At 45.7% G+C, this 18377-nt stretch overlaps 4 protein-coding genes across 9 annotated transcripts in view; 3 read left to right on the top strand and 1 right to left on the bottom strand.

Moving 5' to 3' along the window:
* The first annotated feature begins 37 nt into the window (after positions 1–37).
* LOC143211281 (uncharacterized) lies at positions 38–1386 on the top strand. Its single transcript, XM_076428794.1, has 3 exons — positions 38–359; positions 416–788; positions 847–1386. The coding sequence occupies exons 1-3, from the start codon at positions 225–227 to the stop codon at positions 1227–1229; spliced, it is 891 nt and encodes a 296-aa protein (XP_076284909.1). The 5' UTR covers positions 38–224; the 3' UTR covers positions 1230–1386.
* Positions 1387–1412: 26 nt separating this feature from the next.
* Positions 1413–6689, top strand: LOC143211269 (tubulin glycylase 3A-like). Of its 2 annotated transcripts, none has more exons than XM_076428776.1 (11): positions 1413–1658; positions 1718–2126; positions 2182–2315; positions 2388–2480; positions 2556–2731; positions 2797–2935; positions 3160–3373; positions 3448–3538; positions 3626–3796; positions 3873–4129; positions 4216–6689. In XM_076428776.1, exons 1-11 carry the CDS (start codon positions 1431–1433, stop codon positions 4377–4379), a joined length of 2076 nt encoding a protein of 691 aa, XP_076284891.1. In that variant the 5' UTR covers positions 1413–1430; the 3' UTR covers positions 4380–6689. The 2 variants fall into 2 exon arrangements, with proteins under 2 accessions (XP_076284891.1, XP_076284892.1); XM_076428777.1 differs by having other exon boundaries at positions 1553–1658; positions 1701–2126.
* Positions 4440–10361, bottom strand: Arglu1 (Arginine and glutamate rich 1). Of its 2 annotated transcripts, XM_076428797.1 has the most exons (6): positions 10023–10361; positions 9583–9726; positions 9255–9302; positions 8718–8943; positions 5928–6011; positions 4440–5838 (listed from the first exon to the last, which is right to left on the bottom strand). In XM_076428797.1, the coding sequence occupies exons 1-6, from the start codon at positions 10163–10165 to the stop codon at positions 5674–5676; spliced, it is 810 nt and encodes a 269-aa protein (XP_076284912.1). In that variant the 5' UTR covers positions 10166–10361; the 3' UTR covers positions 4440–5673. The 2 variants fall into 2 exon arrangements, with proteins under 2 accessions (XP_076284912.1, XP_076284913.1); XM_076428798.1 differs by lacking the exon at positions 9255–9302.
* A 643-nt stretch (positions 10362–11004) lies between these two features.
* Positions 11005–18377, top strand: part of Gckiii (Germinal centre kinase III) — a 93395-nt gene continuing 86022 nt past the window's right edge. For 2 of the 4 annotated variants that reach the window (XM_076428767.1, XM_076428768.1), the window contains exon 1: positions 11005–11808. In XM_076428767.1, the coding sequence (XP_076284882.1) occupies positions 11454–11808 (355 nt within the window). In that variant the 5' untranslated portion in view covers positions 11005–11453. The remainder of the gene's footprint in view (positions 11809–18377) is intronic. The other 2 variants (XM_076428775.1, XM_076428771.1) reach the window with 2 other exon arrangements.

The raw sequence follows: 18377 nt of genomic DNA, 5'->3' as shown, positions 1-18377 counted from the left end.
CGTACAAGCCGTCGAAACAAAGCCCTATCGACTTTTACACATGGATTAGGTCTCGGCGCGTACCAAATTCACCGTCAAATGGCAACCTCTCAAAAGGCAAAATTCTCCGAGTGACAGTCAGGCAAATGGAGGCCACGATTCTCCACAAATCTCTCCCTTTCTCATGGTGAACTGCGAAAAGATTAAACGCTGCACGTTCCTCCTGTCTCTGCCGATCACGTGGAATGGAGTGCGTAGATTCTTCTTCAAACTACCCAAGGTGTGTTTACGAGGCCGACTCGACAGGCATGGAGATTGATCGCGCTCCCACCGACAAGGACAGCTTCTACTGCACCTTCTTCCGACAATCTAAATTCAAGGTACGTAAATGTCTGTAGGTTAAGGTATCGTTCTAAGAGAAAATTGCAACTGGCAGCCTTCGAACGCACACTCGCTGTCGTCGGACACCTACACGGACTCGGACAGCGAGCCGGATGATCCTCATATCGTTCAACCTATCGAAAAATCGTCGCGCAAGTTCCTGAGAGCTTCCGAACAATCCGTGATCGATAAGAACAAATCTAGGAGTCCGAAACCGTGCGATGCACCAAGAGTAAGGTTCTGTGCACCGGTTTGCACCAATCCCGCACCGAGGAAACGATGGATACGAGAAGGAACCGGATGCGGTCCCGCGAAGCTGCCACGAGTGATCAAGAGGAACACCTGTTTGAAGAAAAATTGTCCGGAGATTAGACAACACAGTGCTATGTCTGAGAAGCAGGGTCCCGAGTTTGCGCGTGTTATTCCAGGTAGAACATCTTAAGGAGGATCAAATTTATCTACGATAACGAAATGATCTCGTTTCAGAAAAGTTCCCTGAACCAACAGGAGATGCAATTAGAAATTGCGAGAGCGCGATCGAAGATAGAATCGTTAGGAACAAACGTTTGTTGAAGTCCATCGAAGAGATGATTCGTACGATGAACGAGACGAAAATGACCACGGAGTCTAAACCGTGCATCGAGCCGAGCAACAAAGTAGCAAAGACGAATCTTATAGATGAGATCATTGATAGAGAGCGAGGCAAACGATTCAGAGCAATTCCAAACGATATGGAACAGGTACTGGTACACAGGCCGTTCTTTCAGAGTTCGAAGTTGGAGAAACATTTGGACCAGTCGATGCAGAGGGCGATGACAAAGTATAGAACCTGTTGGAAATGGGGGGAACAAGGCTCTCTGAAAGAATAGCGACACGTGACCTAGCTTCATTTTCACTCTGTGTTGTGAATGTATAACAGTATCGAAACGCGATTCATCGATCCTCGGAACATTTGCATCGGCGACGTCACTTTTCGCGGAGAACTATGTAAAATTTGCACGTGAAGAAAGACTTCAATGAATAAAACATGCTAAAACACATGAACCCGTTGTCGGTCACTAAAATGCACCATGTTACATCGAGAAAGTTCTACGAATTCTTTGGAAAATAAAGAATGCACGGAACAAGTCTATCCTAACCATGGAATCGCATTCGTCCCTGAGGAAATCACAAGATCCAAGAACAAAGAATACGAAATACAAAATCGGAACGACACGAACATAATTAGCACGCGAAAATGGCAAATCACGTTTATTTCCGACGACTGCATGATTAGAAAACACAGCGAAGGTTGGCAGGTACGGTAGAAATGATCGATTCGTCTAAATAAGTATCTGTAGTCTACGTTTTCCGGCAGATATATCCAAGGTCCGCGCTAGAAGCCGAAACGAAGTCGCAGCTATTTCTCCGAGTCTCCAATTCGAGGATGAATCCATCAACGATCTTGGATCCTGCACCAGTGAAAACTGCAAATGCGGAAATCCTCTGCAACCGCGAGGATCTGAATGATCTCCTCGACGAGACGAACAAAGAGGAAGAGAACAACCACGGCAGGATCGTGTTGAAGGATTATTTAAAGCTTCTGACCAGCGACCAAGCGAAAATCAGCTTCATTCTATCGATGCTGACGAAGGCGGTGAACGAGCACAAAGTTTTCGTGATCTTCGGCTCGTTCCCGGTTCTGAAGAAGCCTATGGCTAAACGAGGCTGGGTCGAGAAGAGATACATCCGAAGGATGATCTCGATGACGCCGGAAATGTCTGCAGGTTCCCAGAAGCTAACCGATCATTATTAAAACCACTAAAGCATTTTCATTTTCAGCTGGCTTGGAGACGATCGAGAGGTTGCTGCGCTCTCCCGCGGACTTGATTTGGTACACGAATAAAAGAGTATCCATGCGAACAGACGAGAGAACTATAGTCAATAAATTCTCTGGGTGCTACTTCACATCGAAGGTTGCTTATGCCACTTACCTTTTAATTCTCGGTGGACTGCGGTCTTTGATCATCCTCGGGATACACTTCTAGGTGGACATGTGTAACAATCTAGAGAACGTTTGCTGGTACTACGAGGTTGGCGTGTCCAGCATTCAGTTTCCACGGTGCTACAACGTCTACCAAGTTCGTTTAAAATGCTAATCGAACTACTCCGCGCTAGAACGTAGACGAAACTACGATTACGTTGGATTTGCGCAGGCAGTACAGATCGAGGAGTTCGTGCAGGACTTTCAGATCACAGCCTGCATGGGGATTCTCAAATGGTTCCTGTTTTTAGCCAGCGTGGCCGGACCGAACGCCACTTGGTCCTCGAACGGCACCGTGCCGATGTCCGCTATTTTGTTCGCTCTCGATCGTTGCAAGGAGTACATAAGGTTGCCAGGAAAATTCCTCAGGTTTCCTTCGTTCGTTTATCCATTATTTATTGAATGAATCGCAGTGTGTGCGCGCACGAAGACATCGACAACCACAGCGAGACGAGCGTGTCGCCGACCGATTGGAGCCAGTTCCTAAATTGGTACGAGCGTTTCTTGCACAAGCGCGAAATCCTCGGGAAAAGCGACGGGATCGATATCGAGGTATGCGAACGATCGTCGCCGATTGTCTACTCCAGGGAGTTCCAACTTGTAGCTCGCGAGTCATACACGGCATCTTCCCCGCGGTTAGGTTCCTCCCCCATTCTCAGACTTCATTGTTAGTGGAAAGAGGTTTGACTAATGGTGGAGATCTTGCGGTTCTCGGAGGGGAACAAGTTGAAACTCCCTGCTCTACTCGACTGTTGCATCTCACGTTTTATTGGCAGAAGCTGGTGTCGTACACGGCGAGCATTCTCAAGGACATGATACAGTGCCGGCCGCAGAGCCGCATCGACGGGATGCGGAACGTCTGGATCTTGAAGCCGGGCGACAAGAGTTTAGGCAGAGGCATAATACTTAAGAACTCGCTCTCCGACATCCTGAACAAGGTGAACCAAGCCGCGAAGGAGTGCATGCAGTACGTCGTGCAGAAATACATAGGTGAATCGGTTTTGCAACATCGTCGGCGGGCACGGGTTTTCGACAATTTCGCTCGAGTGGCTTTTTATTTTTAGAACGACCTCTGCTCGTCCACAAAACGAAAGTCGACGTCAGACAATGGTTTCTGATCACGAGCACGCAACCGTTGGTCGTCTGGATGTACAAGTATCGATTTTCTTAGCTTTTTCCCCTTTTCTTGGTCCTTCCTCTCCGGCAATTTCCGTCTCTTGATTCGACCTGTTCGCTTCGAAGGGATATTCTGCTACGGTTCGCGTCGAAGGACTTCACGCTCGAGAACTTCCACGAGTCGATTCACCTGTGCAACACCACGGTGCAGCTCAAGTACAGGAAAACGGTGAAGCCGAACGCGCAGATACCCGGCGAGCTACACTGGAATCTTCAGAGGTTCAAGGAATACTTAAAGTGTGCTATCTAATTTGATTCCGGGCCGAGAAGACGTTCGATTCGGTCGTTATTGTATCGCGTGCACCCTCTCCAGAGCGAGCGATCGCGAATCCGCTTGGGAGAAGCTGATCAAGCCGGGAATAAAGCAGAATTTAATAGGGGCACTCCTGGCTTCTCAAGAAAACATGGTGAATCGGCGGAACAGCTTCCAATTATACGGCGCCGATTTCCTGATAATGGATGATCTATCGGTCTGGTTAATCGAGATCAATACGAACCCGAGGCTGCATCCGCCGAGCAGCTCCGTCACGGGGAAACTTTACCCGGAAGTGATTGAGGACACGATGAAAGGTAACGACGGAGTGGTTTCTATTTCCATCGGGATCAGGATTCGGAAAAGAATTGGCACGGAGTGGTGAGATGACGGTTGTTTAAAGTGGTTGTAGATGGCCGGAAGAACAAGAAGGTTCCCTGCGGGAAATTCGAATGCATTTACAAGCAGCGCAGCCCATTTCACGGTAATGTTTTCGGGCAAGCGATGAGTCTGGGAATTCGCGGCAAAGCTTTGCTGCCCTCGCATTCTCCGCCGCGAAGATCATGAATAATAACGCCGGTGCCTCGAGCCCGCCTCCACAACCTCGAATAACTTTTAGACAATGGATTTTAATAAAAACGTGTTTATTTTACAAGTAACAATGTTGCGGGTATACAATCCTATACGAACAGATGGTATTTGTTTTGTGTTGTATCAATACACGCACATATATACACGATTGCGTACAAGAGATATTTTTGCTCGTGGTTCCATTCATACGTCTCCGAACGTACAAAAATGATCCATTCAACGTGTCCATTCCTCAATCGATCACCGGTGTTAAAATCGTACTCTTTAATTTTTGATTAGAAAAAAGAACACACTCTATCCCTCGTTCCGAAGCCGAGCATTGTCCATTTAACGATCTTTTTCAGCATAAAGTACTAGAACGATACCTAGCTCTCTCTCTCTCCTTCTATTTACTATTGCTTCGAAACATTATTCGCGCGATATTTTACAGGCGCACGATAATCGTAGAAAAATTGTCTATGCGTTTTCAATTCGTTACAAAATCTATGCTTGGTCGTGGGAATAATATTGACCGTCCCGAGAGACAAAAAGTCGACCGACTGCCACAGTTCTTTCGACGATTCGAAACGCGAGCTTAATACGAGAGTCGTGTTTCGGTATCGTAAATAAAGTCTAACTGTAAATAAAATGATTATTCATCTTCTTCCGTGTAATATAATTACAGTGAACCGACGTTGTGTTATATGTATAGAAACTGCACTGTTGCAATTCGTAGAACACACCCAACTAGGCTGTTTGCCACACTTCTATCGGACAGATCGAGCAGAACCGGTCGACAAATATTAGTAGCGTGCGTGTTAGGTCCGAGGAGGTAGAATAAAAAGATAGAAGAGAACGAAAATGTACAAGATTCAATAGAATCGAATTACGCAAGTACCGCTACACTATGCGATTCTATTATTTTTATTCGCGCGACGACGACGACGACGCTCGTCTGTCGCGATATCGGTGTGGCGTCGAGAAAAGTATTAAAGATCCCATCTGTATCGGGGTTCGAAACCCGGCGAGCATATCGAATTAATTACTCGGCCCCAACACGGTTGTCGGGATCGAATAAATGAACTCGCGCATCGCCGGGCTTCGACGAGCATCGCAAATACATTCGGGTGAGCTTTGGATCTTGTCGCTGCGGAATTATCTGTACGTATCATGTACGGAGGTTTGTGAGGCAGCTTACGACGACTGTTCATACGGAATACAAACGATTCCGGAGAAACCGACAAGATGTATAAATATCACATGTAAAACTGCACGAAATGAGGACAGAGACTCACGTAACTGGCTTTAGCGTAAAGGACAATTTAGGCCTCGAGTTGTTCTTCCCGAGAATTTTCTTTTGCTCCTCTTTCACACGTTTTTCTTGCTCTTTCCTCATTCTTTGCCTCTCCTCTTCCATCAAACGTTGCTGTTCGACCATGGCCAATCTTTCCTCAGCCTGTCGACAGAGAAAATCACGTGACCGTTTAGAGAGAGGTCATCGTCGTTTCAGCTAGCGACAAGGGCAGACGATCTGTGTCCACCTACCAATTTCTTCTGGGCTTCCTCGATTTTTCTGTTGTTCTCCTCCACGATCCTCTCTAGTTCCTCGCGCTTCTTCCGCTCTTCCTCCTACAACGACAATGGAATCTATTTACACGAAGCAATGATGGTGTCGTTCACCAGCTGTTGTTACACCGTTCATATCCAAAATCATAGTGCCGCTACGTCAACAGCCTAGTGTTATACATCCTAAGAACCTTTCTCTCTCTCTCTCGCTCGCTCGCTTTCTTTCTCTCTCTTTCTTTTTTTTTGGAATTTGAATTACAGGATAAAAAGTAGTTCAGGATAACATGTGAAATTTTGAGGTCGGGCTTTTGCAATATTATGAATTAGGATGGCTTGTCGAGAGAACGTAACGGAGGACGCGTGTGCGAGCCCAGCTCCTCCGTTCAGATCGAACCGAGCTCCTCGCAGCTCTTCCCAGCGAATGCTGTTTATTGTCTGATTTCCCCCAGACGACTTAGGATGCCACTTAAAAAAGTGAAAAAACGTGAATTATGATTTCTGAATTCAATCCACTGCGCATGCAAACGGCCGGTTACGCGCACCGAGAGAACTCGTACGATTTCGCAAAGTGCAGAAAACAAACTCTACCACGCGTAACGTGTAACGATACTTTATAAAAAGAAGTAAAAAGAAAAAGAAAGGACAAGGTATATTTTAAAAGAGACGAAATCGATACTGTCGCAGGAACGAAATCGACGCGCGTTCGGTGCTACGAAAAGAATAGATAAAACGTATTTTTTTTTTAAAAAAAAAGAAAAAGAAAATAGTTACGAACGAGTGGTGCCATCCGCCCCGACCTGTCGACGGAATGCGTTGTGTCCCAGGTACTCTAATACGTATTTAGCAAATCTAAAATAATCCCTAGTATGGTTCTCGCCAAATACATAGCGTTTAGAAACAAAGAATGATAATAATAATATTGGTATAAAATGAATTATGAATATATAAATTGGATAATACCTGAATGAAGCTCACGCCAGCACGTAGGGGATGCCTTCTTCATCGACAATCACTCAGCAGTGAGTAAAAAACCGGCATCTTCTGTTGGTAGTCAGTAAGGAAGGTGACCTATATATTTGCTAGGTCGTGCTTTGTTGCTATGGGATTTTCTAATTCGGCCCTTTAAGGTCTACGTCTCCCTTTCTCTAATTATATATGTATATATATATATGTATATAGATATGTATATGTATATACGCATAGTCTCTCCCAAACTTGTCCACATAAGTTAGTGCAAACTCAATGTGCGAAGCAACAAGGATCAAAAACAAAAGTATATATATATATAATATATATATAAAATGGTCACAACTTGTAATCAGGGTCGCTGTCCATTTGACCGGAACACGTGCTGATTTCCCGAGGGTGAGAATAAATATATAATTGTGCGCATACACAAAATACATGGCAGAAGAACACTCCTATAGTCGCATTTCGAAGAAAACTCTGTATATATAGATGTATAAAAAAAAAAAGAGAACGATTTAATTCGGATAAATATCGCTTATCGTATGTTCGATTCGAGTAGGTGCCAATTAGATCAAACAACAGGACCCCTTCTTATAATACGATCTTTCCGTTCCCAACTATTATCGTAGCAAAAACGTGATTACAAAACAGAACAGAATGTTCGTGTGTGTATGTGTGTAAGAAAAATTATAATGTCTATTAAAAGAGAAAAAAGAAGTAGGTAGAGTCTATGCTATTCTTGATAGTCATCGCGCACGTCTTTATCCTGTCCGGTAGCAAAAGCTATTCAGGGAAAAAGTATCACTGTCCTATAGTTTCGTAGAAAAATAACTTTATTTCAAACTTACGTTGGATACTGTAATCGTTTATATATATATATCTTTTTCGGTAAGTTACAAAGTTTGGGATCGCTAACTTTATTTCACTGGATCTGTCTTTATATCTTTTCTTCTCTACTCCTTAAAAGACTGTACACGATGCGATTTATGTAGACATTCACATCGCGCGGATATAAACTAGATTGATAAGTAATTAGGTCTGCTGGATTGGCAGGGTACAGCGATTGCAAAAACCATCGAGCAGAAACGCATCGACCGCGTTCAAACGTGATTTTTGCAATTCCAAGAGTACGACTGGCAATCGAAAAAATATTGTGTGATGAAAGGTATTAATGTTGTACAAATATATAAATATATATACATGGTACAAATACAATATTCTGTTGATAAATAACCGATACATGCGCCTATAATAGCAAAATTCTTCTCATACGAGAAAGTGTTGTATAATCTTCCCAACAACGCGACCTCGGTGGATGCCGGGAAGTCGAAGCAATGTGGCTTTTCAAAATGATACTTCTCTCTCAACAATTTACAACCACAATGCTTCAAGCCCAAACGCTGTGATCGCGAAATAGAGAATCAACGTAGCGCTACGCGAGCTTGTTCTTTACTTATCGCACTGCGATACGACTAATAGCCTTTAGACAAACGTTTCGAACGTCCAATTAGAATATCACGATCTTCAACCATTGGTAGATAGGATTGTAGCGTCCTAAATAGAATAGTTGTAGAAAATATTTGAACTAATGTGCACCTTACCGGATGAGCTGCTAGATTTCACATAAAATTCATGAATCTTTTCATCGATACACGTTCGATTCGTGTTAGATCGCGCTCTATCCGTTCGAATCGATTCAAATGTGGAAATAATGCGCGACTAAAGCACCAAACATATTTCCTGTTGATCGTAACAGCGCTTGGGCTAACACTGGCCAATGTTTCTCTGGATTGGTCTTACCTCTCTCCGTTTCTCCTCCTCACGAAGCTTTGCTTGTCTCCATTCCATTTCCTCCATCATTTGACGCTCCATCGCCCTTTTGGCTTCTTCTACCCTCCTTTGTACTTCGGCTTCTATTTCCTCCTTACGCTTTTCTAGTTCCTCTTCCACCCTCTTCTGCACTAACTCTTCGATTCGTTTGGCTGCTTCTTCCTCAACCATTTTTTGCTCCACTTCACGTTGCCGTCTGCAAGCACATAAATATTTTGTTGTTCTAACGCTACAGAGGTAGCAGATCATTTTCCAAACGTGTTACCTAACATGCTCCTCTCGCAAAGATTATTGTGAAAATCTATTGCATACAATCTCAAAGTATACGTATTAACTCAACAAAATCTATCTTTAAGTCTGGACCGCTTCGATCATCTTGGATCGTTCGTACAAAATGATTAGACAGTGTTATTCGTTAACGTCTCAATATACGTATATATATATACATATATATATATGTTCCAATGCAAGTGAACCACCACCATTGTAATAGTTTTTCCATCTTACCCAACAGCACTCGTAGTGAAGATTTTGTTCGATAATTCTTTCTTTTTCCTGACAACATAATTAGAAATAAAAAACGTATACCAATGCAAAGAAATTATTTAAAATAGTTTTTATTGAATCACACTTAAGGAAATAATAATGTTTGGAAAAAAAACACGAAGATAAATCAAACGTAATACAAAGTATGCGATACTATTGTCATTGTACATGCCATATACCTAATAAAAGACACCGAATAGAATATAAAGACTTCTATGCTCCAATGGAACACGATAACATTGATCTATACGTAAATCAGAGATACAGCGAGTGAAGTCATGTCAATTACCTTTGCCGTTCCATCTCTGCTAGTCTCTCCACTTCATCCATTTTTCTATCTCTATCTCTGTACGAACGTTTTTTGTGACTGACAATATGTACGTCGTCTGAGGCATCAGAGCCTGAACTGGAAGATGCAGAATGGGACCGTTTCCTGGACAAATAAACAAACAAACAAGCTTAAATTGCATCCGCATGTACATAGGAAGTGCAATCGCCGACACAGCGTGTTCCAAAGGGACAGCTGTGTCCAACATTTAATAATAGGAAATTAGAAACCTGCGACGCACGAGAATATATAAAAAGATGACCGACGCAACTCCCAACAACATATATGAACTGCATAGAAGTTCTCCCACCGAGCGTGTGAGGCAAAATGGCGGAGAGCTCGATAAATTGGAGTAATTTACAATCGTATATGGGAATGACAGGAAAGAAGAAATATATTACCTCGATTTCGAACTGCGTTCCTTTGGTTTCTCAGAGTATTTGTTGTTCGAGTGCTTCTCTCGCGATTTCGAGCGTTTCCGCGAGTGCTTGCTCTTGTGACGCCTCCTGCTCGGCGATTTCGTTCTGGATCTGGAACGGCCCATTTCGATCAGCTCAATTGTTCTTTTGTAGAACTCGCACGTGAAACGGAGACTCTATTCGAAGCTTGACAGCTAACCGCACTTAAAAATAAACGAACACCACGCGAACACAAATATAAAGAACAATCCACGTCCTACGCGTACACTGCACCACTGACTTGTGCCGTAGTCGCGGCGGCCATCTTTCAATTACTATTCAAGATGGCGAGCGGCACCGAACAGGACCACGCATCACTCTTCGTTCGCATGAAAATTTTAAAGACAATACGGATTTATTTTGGTAAGAACCACAATATTCTTATTCCCTGAGTTCCGCTGATTCCTTCGATATAAGTCACTCCTACTATTCATCGATATTGCGAATTATTTTTGCATCTCGAGTATGACCGTTCAAATCTCAGCGAATCATTCCTTTTATATGTCTCCAGCCAATCACAATTACTTCCAAATAGCGAAGGAACTATTTCGATCGATCGACCATACTATCTATCTGTAAAAAGCGACCGTTACGATATCAAGATATCGATTATAGATTCTGACAGGGGGGTTATCGAAATGAAATCGCCGCTTAGAATAGACTTGCGAGGAGCCGATATCAAACGAATATTTATACCAACGATATTAGCTATTCCCTAGAACTAAGCGTGAAGGAACAAGATCTATCATTATCTGGATCATTGTCGGTCCAGAGTATTATAAGGGAGTATCGAAAGCGAGTTAGCCTAGGAAAAATTCAAACGTAGTTAAAACGCGGGAAGAACGTGCGCGGTGGTGTCGCGCATGTTCCCGGAGGCCGCGGCACCCGTTCACAGCTGTGTCGGTTGCGCGCGCAGCTGATTTCGGCTCGGTCCGCGACATCAGAAACCAAGATGGCGCTCCTCTGTTTGCGGATGGTTCTGCGACGTATATAAATACGTGAAAAAAACAGTGGGAGAAAATCGGTTCCGTGGTGGATCGTGTGGTTCGTGGGGATCGGTGGACGCGTGTCGGCCGGTGACAGTTTGTTGGAAACGGGACGGGATTGCCGTGGTACCCGATAACGCCGGTCTGCGATTGTCTGCCGCAGGTCTATTTCGAACGTCGGCGAAAAGGTGCTCTCTCGGTGCCCACCTGAGGAATGCCAGATTATCGTCGTCGCGTCGGCACGGTCGACAAGGAGACACGTTAATCGCGGTCTATCGAGCGAGCTAGGAGTCGAACGAGCGAGACGTCGACGTCGTATCCGAGAAGGAGGTGTTTGCAACGGTGGTCCCCCGCGAACGGTGCACGCGCTACGTTTCTCCCGTGACGTATGTGTGTCGCGGAGGGCTGCGAGACAGGTTGGTCGCGAGTGTCCTCGTCGTCGTGCTCGTGCTCGTGTCCGTGCCCGTGCTCGTGCTCGAGCTCGGTCTCGTTGTCGTCGGGGTGTTCGTGGCTAGTGTACCGTGACGCGAGTGGCGTTTGCCGCGGTTTCGATGCGCCTTCGTCCTCTTTGGGATATCTGGACAGGCGAGATCAGCTGCTCTTGCTGCTGCTGTTATCGCTGCTGGAACAACTAGTCCGGCAGCTACGGGGGACGATACTCTTCGGCAGGAGCGGTGGGGCAAGGAGGTGCCGGAAGCAGCCGCGAGCCCGGGACCATAACCAAGAAGATGGCTTTCAACGAGGTGACTCTTTTCATTTCTCTCCTCTACCGTACTACAACGCTACTACCTAACCTACGATATCCTCCTGTTTTTGCATCTGTGTTCTTTTACCGTTCCGTGTTCCTATCTCTCGCACGGTCGTTCGATCCCATGGGCTGACCTCGCGACCCCCAAACGCCAATTCTAACCTAACCTCTCGTTCCTGCGCACAGCTGGCATGTTATCAACTCTCCCTACCCCTCGCTCCCTACCCCTTCCGCGGCCCGTTCACCTCCTTTCTGCATCTCTTCATTCTCATCCTTTCGTCTCTACGTTTAGCACCGTGTATCTCTTCGTCCTGTTTTTGTCATAGCTTTTTCTCTTTTTCGTTTATTGCGTAATTCCAGCGTAAGTGCTACTTTAGCCTTTCGTGTTCCGTTCGGGAATTTTTTGTTTCGAACCAGGGATCTGTCAATCTTTCTCGGCTCGCAATTAACACTGTATCTGTAATTTCAGTAACTACAAGATTATTGTCATTTTGTTTTAGCGTGAACGGAAAGGTTAACTGCGACCCTAGGATCAATTCTAATTTCGTAACAGTCGATTTATATTGTTAGCTCGAATTAGAGGATCAACGTTGATCCGAAAAGCAAAGAGAATGACACATTCGAACAAATCTATTCACGACTACCATTGAAATTTCCGAGAGTACTCGTAATTATTCGCCTTTTGTATCTATTTGTCCAAGGATTCCTTCTCGTTATCGGCGTGACAGAGTCGTGACGCAATCGTTTTGCGTCTCGCGTTAAGGAAACCGAATTAACTTCACCTGTATATGTAGTCGTTTAAGGTCGTCACGCGTGTTTACGACGGTCATGTATCGTCGAAATAATATTTCGAACGCCGCCCGGACCCGCCGGTGAGTCAATATTTTCTCTGGATTGATTTTACAATGGAATTCCATTTATACGAGCCCAGGGACAAGCGGATCGCATAACTGGGTCGCTCGTACAATAGGAGTCCACCTCTAAATCTCCCCGCCACTTCCGATTTTTCGTTCAAATAACTGGAATTCACGAACGGATAACACTTGGCAAACATTTGCGGCGGGATTTCGGTTAATCGGCCGTTAACTTAAATGGAGTTCCGCTGTACCTATTTCCGTTTGATTTACTGTGACCTATCTTCGGAGACGTCGTCGAAGATCTCCCGTATCGTTACTCACGGACCAGAGACGCAACAAAACCGGAACGAACGACGCGTATCGCTCGTTCGCATCGGGACGCAAAAGATAATGTTACCAACGATCAGCGCACATCTTTCTTTCGCCTCTCTTCTAATCTTCCCTCTGTTTTCACACGACGCGATAAACGCGTCTATCCTCTCCTTTACCTACCGCGATGATTCTATATCAATTCCCGCGGGAAAAAACCTACAATCGGTGTAAACACCGATCTATCGCTCGTCAATCGTCTTTGTACATCGTTCGATCACCTGGCTCTATTTGCAATTCCTTGGAACAGCAATTACGGCTAGATCTATATCGAAGATGCACCTGGATGTTAATCCCTGATAGTGCAACAATGGTAAGATAAATAATCGCCGTTTTAACAACAAAAGGAAGATTAGAGGAAGCATAAAACGATATCTTCTGTTACTGGAATTAATTCCGAGTCGACAGCGACTCGAGTTTAGATACCGATCTTATTGTTATAGATACGAAATTACAGCCGTGTTTCGCAGTAAAAACTGAGAGCATCTTGAGAGCGCGTGGCGTTTCCACGAAGTGTCAGGCGAATTCCTGAATCGCTACCGCGGCTACGTGTCCTCGGTTTATGCTTTCCGCGTGGTTCCACGGACATTTATATCGTGTTAGCTGTTGGAGATTCGTGTCCGCGGGTGCAGCTTCGCTATCGGCGATTGCCCGTCGCTCCTGCAGTCGTTCCATGCGGCGATATTGCGTAACCGTATCCCATAAAGAGCCGCGAGATATCGTGTTACCACAGAGCGAACCGAGAGAGACAGCGGAGAATGGAAAAGAGAGATAAAGAGAAAGGGGGAGGGAGCCGAGAAAAAAAGGAATAATGAGACCGTTTCAATGGACTCGATTCCGGGGTAACACGATACACACCTTGGCCGCGTGCGTTCACCTACTTCGTCGTAGAAAAAAGCTCGTTGTCCGACGAAAGCGCGGTACATACATACATAGCATTTCGCAGCGAGAAACGCATCGGTATCCGTATCGCACGCGTTCCGTCGCATTGTTCCGGCTCTCGAGATTATCCAACGAGCTTATCGCGCCGCGGTGACGCACGTTGCACACGTCCGCCACCTTTTATCTCGTCCGCGTCTATTTCTGCCCGGTGACTTCTCTCCACGGAGCAAAAAGAGCACTGGCCGGTAATTAATACGCCGCGATCCGATCGGATTTCGTTCGATACGGCGTGGCGGTCGTATCGTGTGATGCGACACGGGAAAATGTATCCTGTAATCGTACGCGTGGATCGTGATTTTTCTGATCGTACGCGGGACAGCCCATTCAGGTGTGCTTTTCAAGGAGTCGATAAAGTCCGGCCACTTCCTCGTTCCTTCGTATTTAGCCGGGAAAATGTATCCCGTCTCTAAATGTATAGTCGCGACCACCGTTCCTCTACCTCTGAGAATCGAATTGTCGTCAGCCATTATGGCCGACCGTCGTGTCTCCTCCTTCGAGGAACGGGGTATAGTGGATCGTTAACGAGGAATTCATAAATTAAGCCTTTCTCGTGACTGGGTCGTGGGAATCGGTTGTTTTGCGACACAAGGATTCTTCATTCTTCGACGCACACGTGCGTCGCGCGTCTACCACACGGCGTTTTCCTCGGAAAACCTAGAAACGAATCCGGGTTTCGCTCAGAGTACCTGTAATGGACTTGTGCGATTAACCCCTTCCACTACAACATCGAGTCGGACTCGCGATGGGGATTCTGGACAGAGTCTAATAAAGTACAACATAGACATACACACAGTAAGGAACATAACTGATTTCGCACACTTTAAATCAGAACAACTTTTTTATGAATGGACGAAACGACTTCAATTTCTATGTAAGGCTAGAAGAATTAGTTTAGTAAATGATGTGTGAAAAATATGTTGAAAAAATGCATTCGGACGGAATTGTGAAAAACAATAGTAGAAATTGATTTTTACAACTTTTTTAGCTGGGCTAATAACGAAAACTCAGAAGATGTGTCTGGTCAATTGGTATAAATTATATACGCTCTGAAAATTTCATTGAAATTAGTTAATTGGTTTGCGAATTATAAACGATCAAAAGTGGTAATTTGTAGTGTACCATAAAGTGGCAAGTTTTATAATTTTTGATTATTTATAATTCGTAAACCAATTAACCAATTTCAATGAAATTTTCAGAGCGTATATAATCTATACCAGTTGACTAAACACATTTTTTAAATTTTCGTTATTGGGCCAGCTGGAAAAGTTGTGAAAATCAATTTTTAGTATTGCTTTTCACAATTCCGACCTAATGCATTTTTTCAACTTATTTATTAGACGTCATTTACTAAACTAATTCTTCTAGCCTTACAGAGAAATTGAAGTCTCGTTGGTCCATTTATATAAAAGTTATTCTGATTTATAGCGTGTGGAATCAGTTATGCTCCTTACTGTATGTAGATATAAATTTATTTACCGTGAGTTTCTTCTCTTAGGAAATCACGAATTGCAAAGAAGTTTGAATCAATAAGACTGTAATATAAATCGTAATACAAAGGGTTAACGAAGATGTAGCCTCGTTATAAAACCTGGACCGAGGTCAAATTTACGTGTCGTTCGTTAGAGAGCGTCTGAGGAGTTCGACCAGGCTCTCCGACCGCACTCTCATTATAACACGAAAATAATGCAAGCCTTTCTAAAATCAACATGAAACATTGCAGAACGTTTCCTCGTCGTAGCAGCGCAAAGTGTTCGCGGTCAGGTTCATCGAAACGAAGGATGCACCTGCGTCGGCAAACGGGCGAGCGTGAAAAAGGAGTAAAAGCGGTAGCCTTTAGGAACAATGGCACCTGCTACCCAGTCATATCGATCGAGAATGGAATGTATACGAGTGTCCAGGACGGGATTCCGGCGTCGTGCTCCCTTTGCCGGCACCCACTCGTGTGTCGACGATCGTACGGCTTCTTTCTCCCGTATCGGGCCTTGCTCTCTTCTTTACGACTTCCCGCTTCGGTAGCGGCCCTCGTCCCTTTGGTCCCCTTCGGTCGTCGGTGTGCCTCGGTTTTCGCGGTCCTCGAAACTTTCGAGCATCGTATCGAAGCTGGATCGCGCAACATTTTTCCGCCGCTACCGGCAAACTTTTCGACGATCCAGCGCGCGCGCGGTGAAAGTGAAACTTCTCGAGCGTCGGATAAGTCGTGCGAGCCCGCGTGGCTTCTGGATTATGAAATTTGGCGGTGCGAAAAGTTCCTCCGGGGGAAAAAAGCTCGTTTCGAGCAACGACCTCGCGAGCTCGAAATTATGAAAACCGGGAAACTCGTCGTTGCTCGAAGGAAACGATAGCGTGTTGTAGGTATGCGTCTGCCAGCTCGTATACGTGCAAGGCCTGCGTTATCAGCGTCGTTATTCTTATCGCAGCCTGGAAAGCCTAGGCTCGCACCTCAAGTAGCGGAGACGCGCATAAACAAACATACAGGACAAGCGCCGTACGTGTACGGTTATCGCCGTCGGTTGTTACCCGTGAGGTTTATCGACGCGAGAATTTCAGGAGGTGCTCGCGATACAAGCCTCCTCGTCGGTACCTGCACGGCTGGTTCGTCGCACACGACTCTATACCGTTATTACGCGTAGGCGCACGGAACGACGAAGTTTCGACCATTTTTTCGCTTCGTTGTCTCTCCTATGGTCGATCGAACGCGTGGGCGGAAACCGGGTTACATTAACCCCTCGTCCGATCTAGACTCCGGATCCATTTGGATATCGGGAACGCGTATCGTTCTACAGGAACTCGTCCTTCAACCTCGCGTACCTCTCGAGCTAGATAATCGTCCTCTTTTGTAAATCGGGATCGAAATAGATCCAAAGACAGGGTGGAGTAGTTGATTTACGTGTTTATCGTCGTGGATCTTTATTGTATCGGGCTGGTTACGAGCCGTAGCCATGGGAACGAGTGTGGTTTTCCTTTGATTTCGTCCGTCTGGTTGTCTGGTTTAATTAGCGCTGATTAGCAGGAGTCAAGGATAGGCAAAAGGGGCTGTTCGTCACGCGAATACCCGCGAAAATTCATTTCTATAATGGAGATATCTGCGTCGGCGAGATAGCCGTCGTCGGTATCGCTTACGTGGCACAATAGACATTGTTTGATCGTGGCCTCGATGCGGAGCGCGGCTGCGCTTATCCGTTCCTCGGCGGTGCGGCGCGGTGTTCAAAGTGGACGCGGGCAAACGCGTATTAGATGCATCGGCATCGGCTCAACGCGAATCTACGTGCACACGGTTTCGACCGAGTCCGTGGGCGACAAACGACGTCGTTGTACCGTCGAAACGCAGAGGAGGGAATTGAACTATGGAAATTGACAATGCCGGGTGCATCCGTGATTAAAGCCGAGGCTCGTACGGGTACAATGCGCCATTGTGCCGACTTTCCAGGTGTAATCTCTCCGCTTCCTGGTAAATTAAAATCCCGACGTCGCTCCTTTCCGCGAACGGAGAACGGGTCGACGATCCATCCGCCTTCGAGGAAAATATAAACGCGTCGATCGCGATCGAGCGACCCCGCGGATACCATACCATACCGCGGTCGAGAGAGACCGTAGACGAAAAACGCAGCAACGCTAGTCATAAAATTGAGATTTGTCGGGATCCGAGCGGGGCTCGCTCGCCTCTCTCGAATCTAAATCGCTGTCGTGACCGCTGTCGTAAAAGTAGCTAGCGAGATACGTCGGGCAAGGTTTGCGAGCACGGGTTCAAGAGTCGCCTCTGTGCGCGTGCTTGGCCGATGTCCATTTTATTTTCGATAAAATATGCGCCGCGCGGAAGAAAAGGCCGCCCTTTCGGCTACGCACTCGAGGACGCCGTGAAAAATTGGCATCGACGCCAAACCGAAGCCGGCCGTAATCGCTGAATAATGGCAGCCTCATTATTCTACCTGCGCGATAAAGCTTGCTAGCCTTCGAACCGTTAAGCGGCTGTCTTCTCTCTCGTCGAAGCCTCGAAAGTGCATGGAAACACGACTTACTTCTCCGTCGGCTCGGATCTTGGAATAATTAGCCAGATAATTCACACATCGAATGGTGGTGCTAATATTTTAATCCGTGAAATACCGTTTCGTCGAGACCCGTTCAATAATTTCTTTCGCCGGAGCGGTTTCCAGGATTTAACGCTAACACAGTTGCGTCTGGCGAGTGCCAATAACTTCGGGAGTGCGGAGAAGGTATCCCGGCCGCTCCGCGTTCTTTGGGTATCGTATTTTCCGTGAAACTTTCGGATTGGAACGGGGCGTGCGGGAATTAATCGTGGCACTGCGTTCGGCGGGTTTCGTTCGACCGTAAACCTCGGCAGCGTGTTGCCCTCTCGTAAAGCGAGTAATAGCCCCGTGCTCTGCCATCCTTCGTGTGT

The sequence above is a fragment of the Lasioglossum baleicum genome, chromosome 8 (assembly GCF_051020765.1).
Source record: "Lasioglossum baleicum chromosome 8, iyLasBale1, whole genome shotgun sequence".
NCBI classification, from domain to species: Eukaryota; Metazoa; Arthropoda; class Insecta; order Hymenoptera; family Halictidae; genus Lasioglossum; species Lasioglossum baleicum.
The sequence above is the reverse complement of the archived record's forward strand: the minus strand, read 5'-3'. Positions and strand labels throughout refer to the sequence as shown.

Coding starts and splice junctions, on each gene's coding strand:
- LOC143211281 (XM_076428794.1), top strand. CDS start 225: ATGGAGTGCGTAGATTCTTCTTCAAACTACCCAAGGTGTGTTTACGAG. Junction 360..415: donor TCCGACAATCTAAATTCAAG/GTACGTAAATGT, acceptor TGCAACTGGCAG/CCTTCGAACGCACACTCGCT. Junction 789..846: donor GTTTGCGCGTGTTATTCCAG/GTAGAACATCTT, acceptor ATCTCGTTTCAG/AAAAGTTCCCTGAACCAACA.
- LOC143211269 (XM_076428776.1), top strand. CDS start 1,431: ATGTTACATCGAGAAAGTTCTACGAATTCTTTGGAAAATAAAGAATGC. Junction 2,732..2,796: donor CGTTGCAAGGAGTACATAAG/GTTGCCAGGAAA, acceptor AATGAATCGCAG/TGTGTGCGCGCACGAAGACA. Junction 3,797..3,872: donor AGGTTCAAGGAATACTTAAA/GTGTGCTATCTA, acceptor CACCCTCTCCAG/AGCGAGCGATCGCGAATCCG.
- Arglu1 (XM_076428797.1), bottom strand. CDS start 10,165: ATGGGCCGTTCCAGATCCAGAACGAAATCGCCGAGCAGGAGGCGTCAC. Junction 9,303..9,582: donor GCAGAGATGGAACGGCAAAG/GTAATTGACATG, acceptor TTATGTTGTCAG/GAAAAAGAAAGAATTATCGA. Junction 6,012..8,717: donor AGGAGGAGAAACGGAGAGAG/GTAAGACCAATC, acceptor TTGTCGTTGTAG/GAGGAAGAGCGGAAGAAGCG.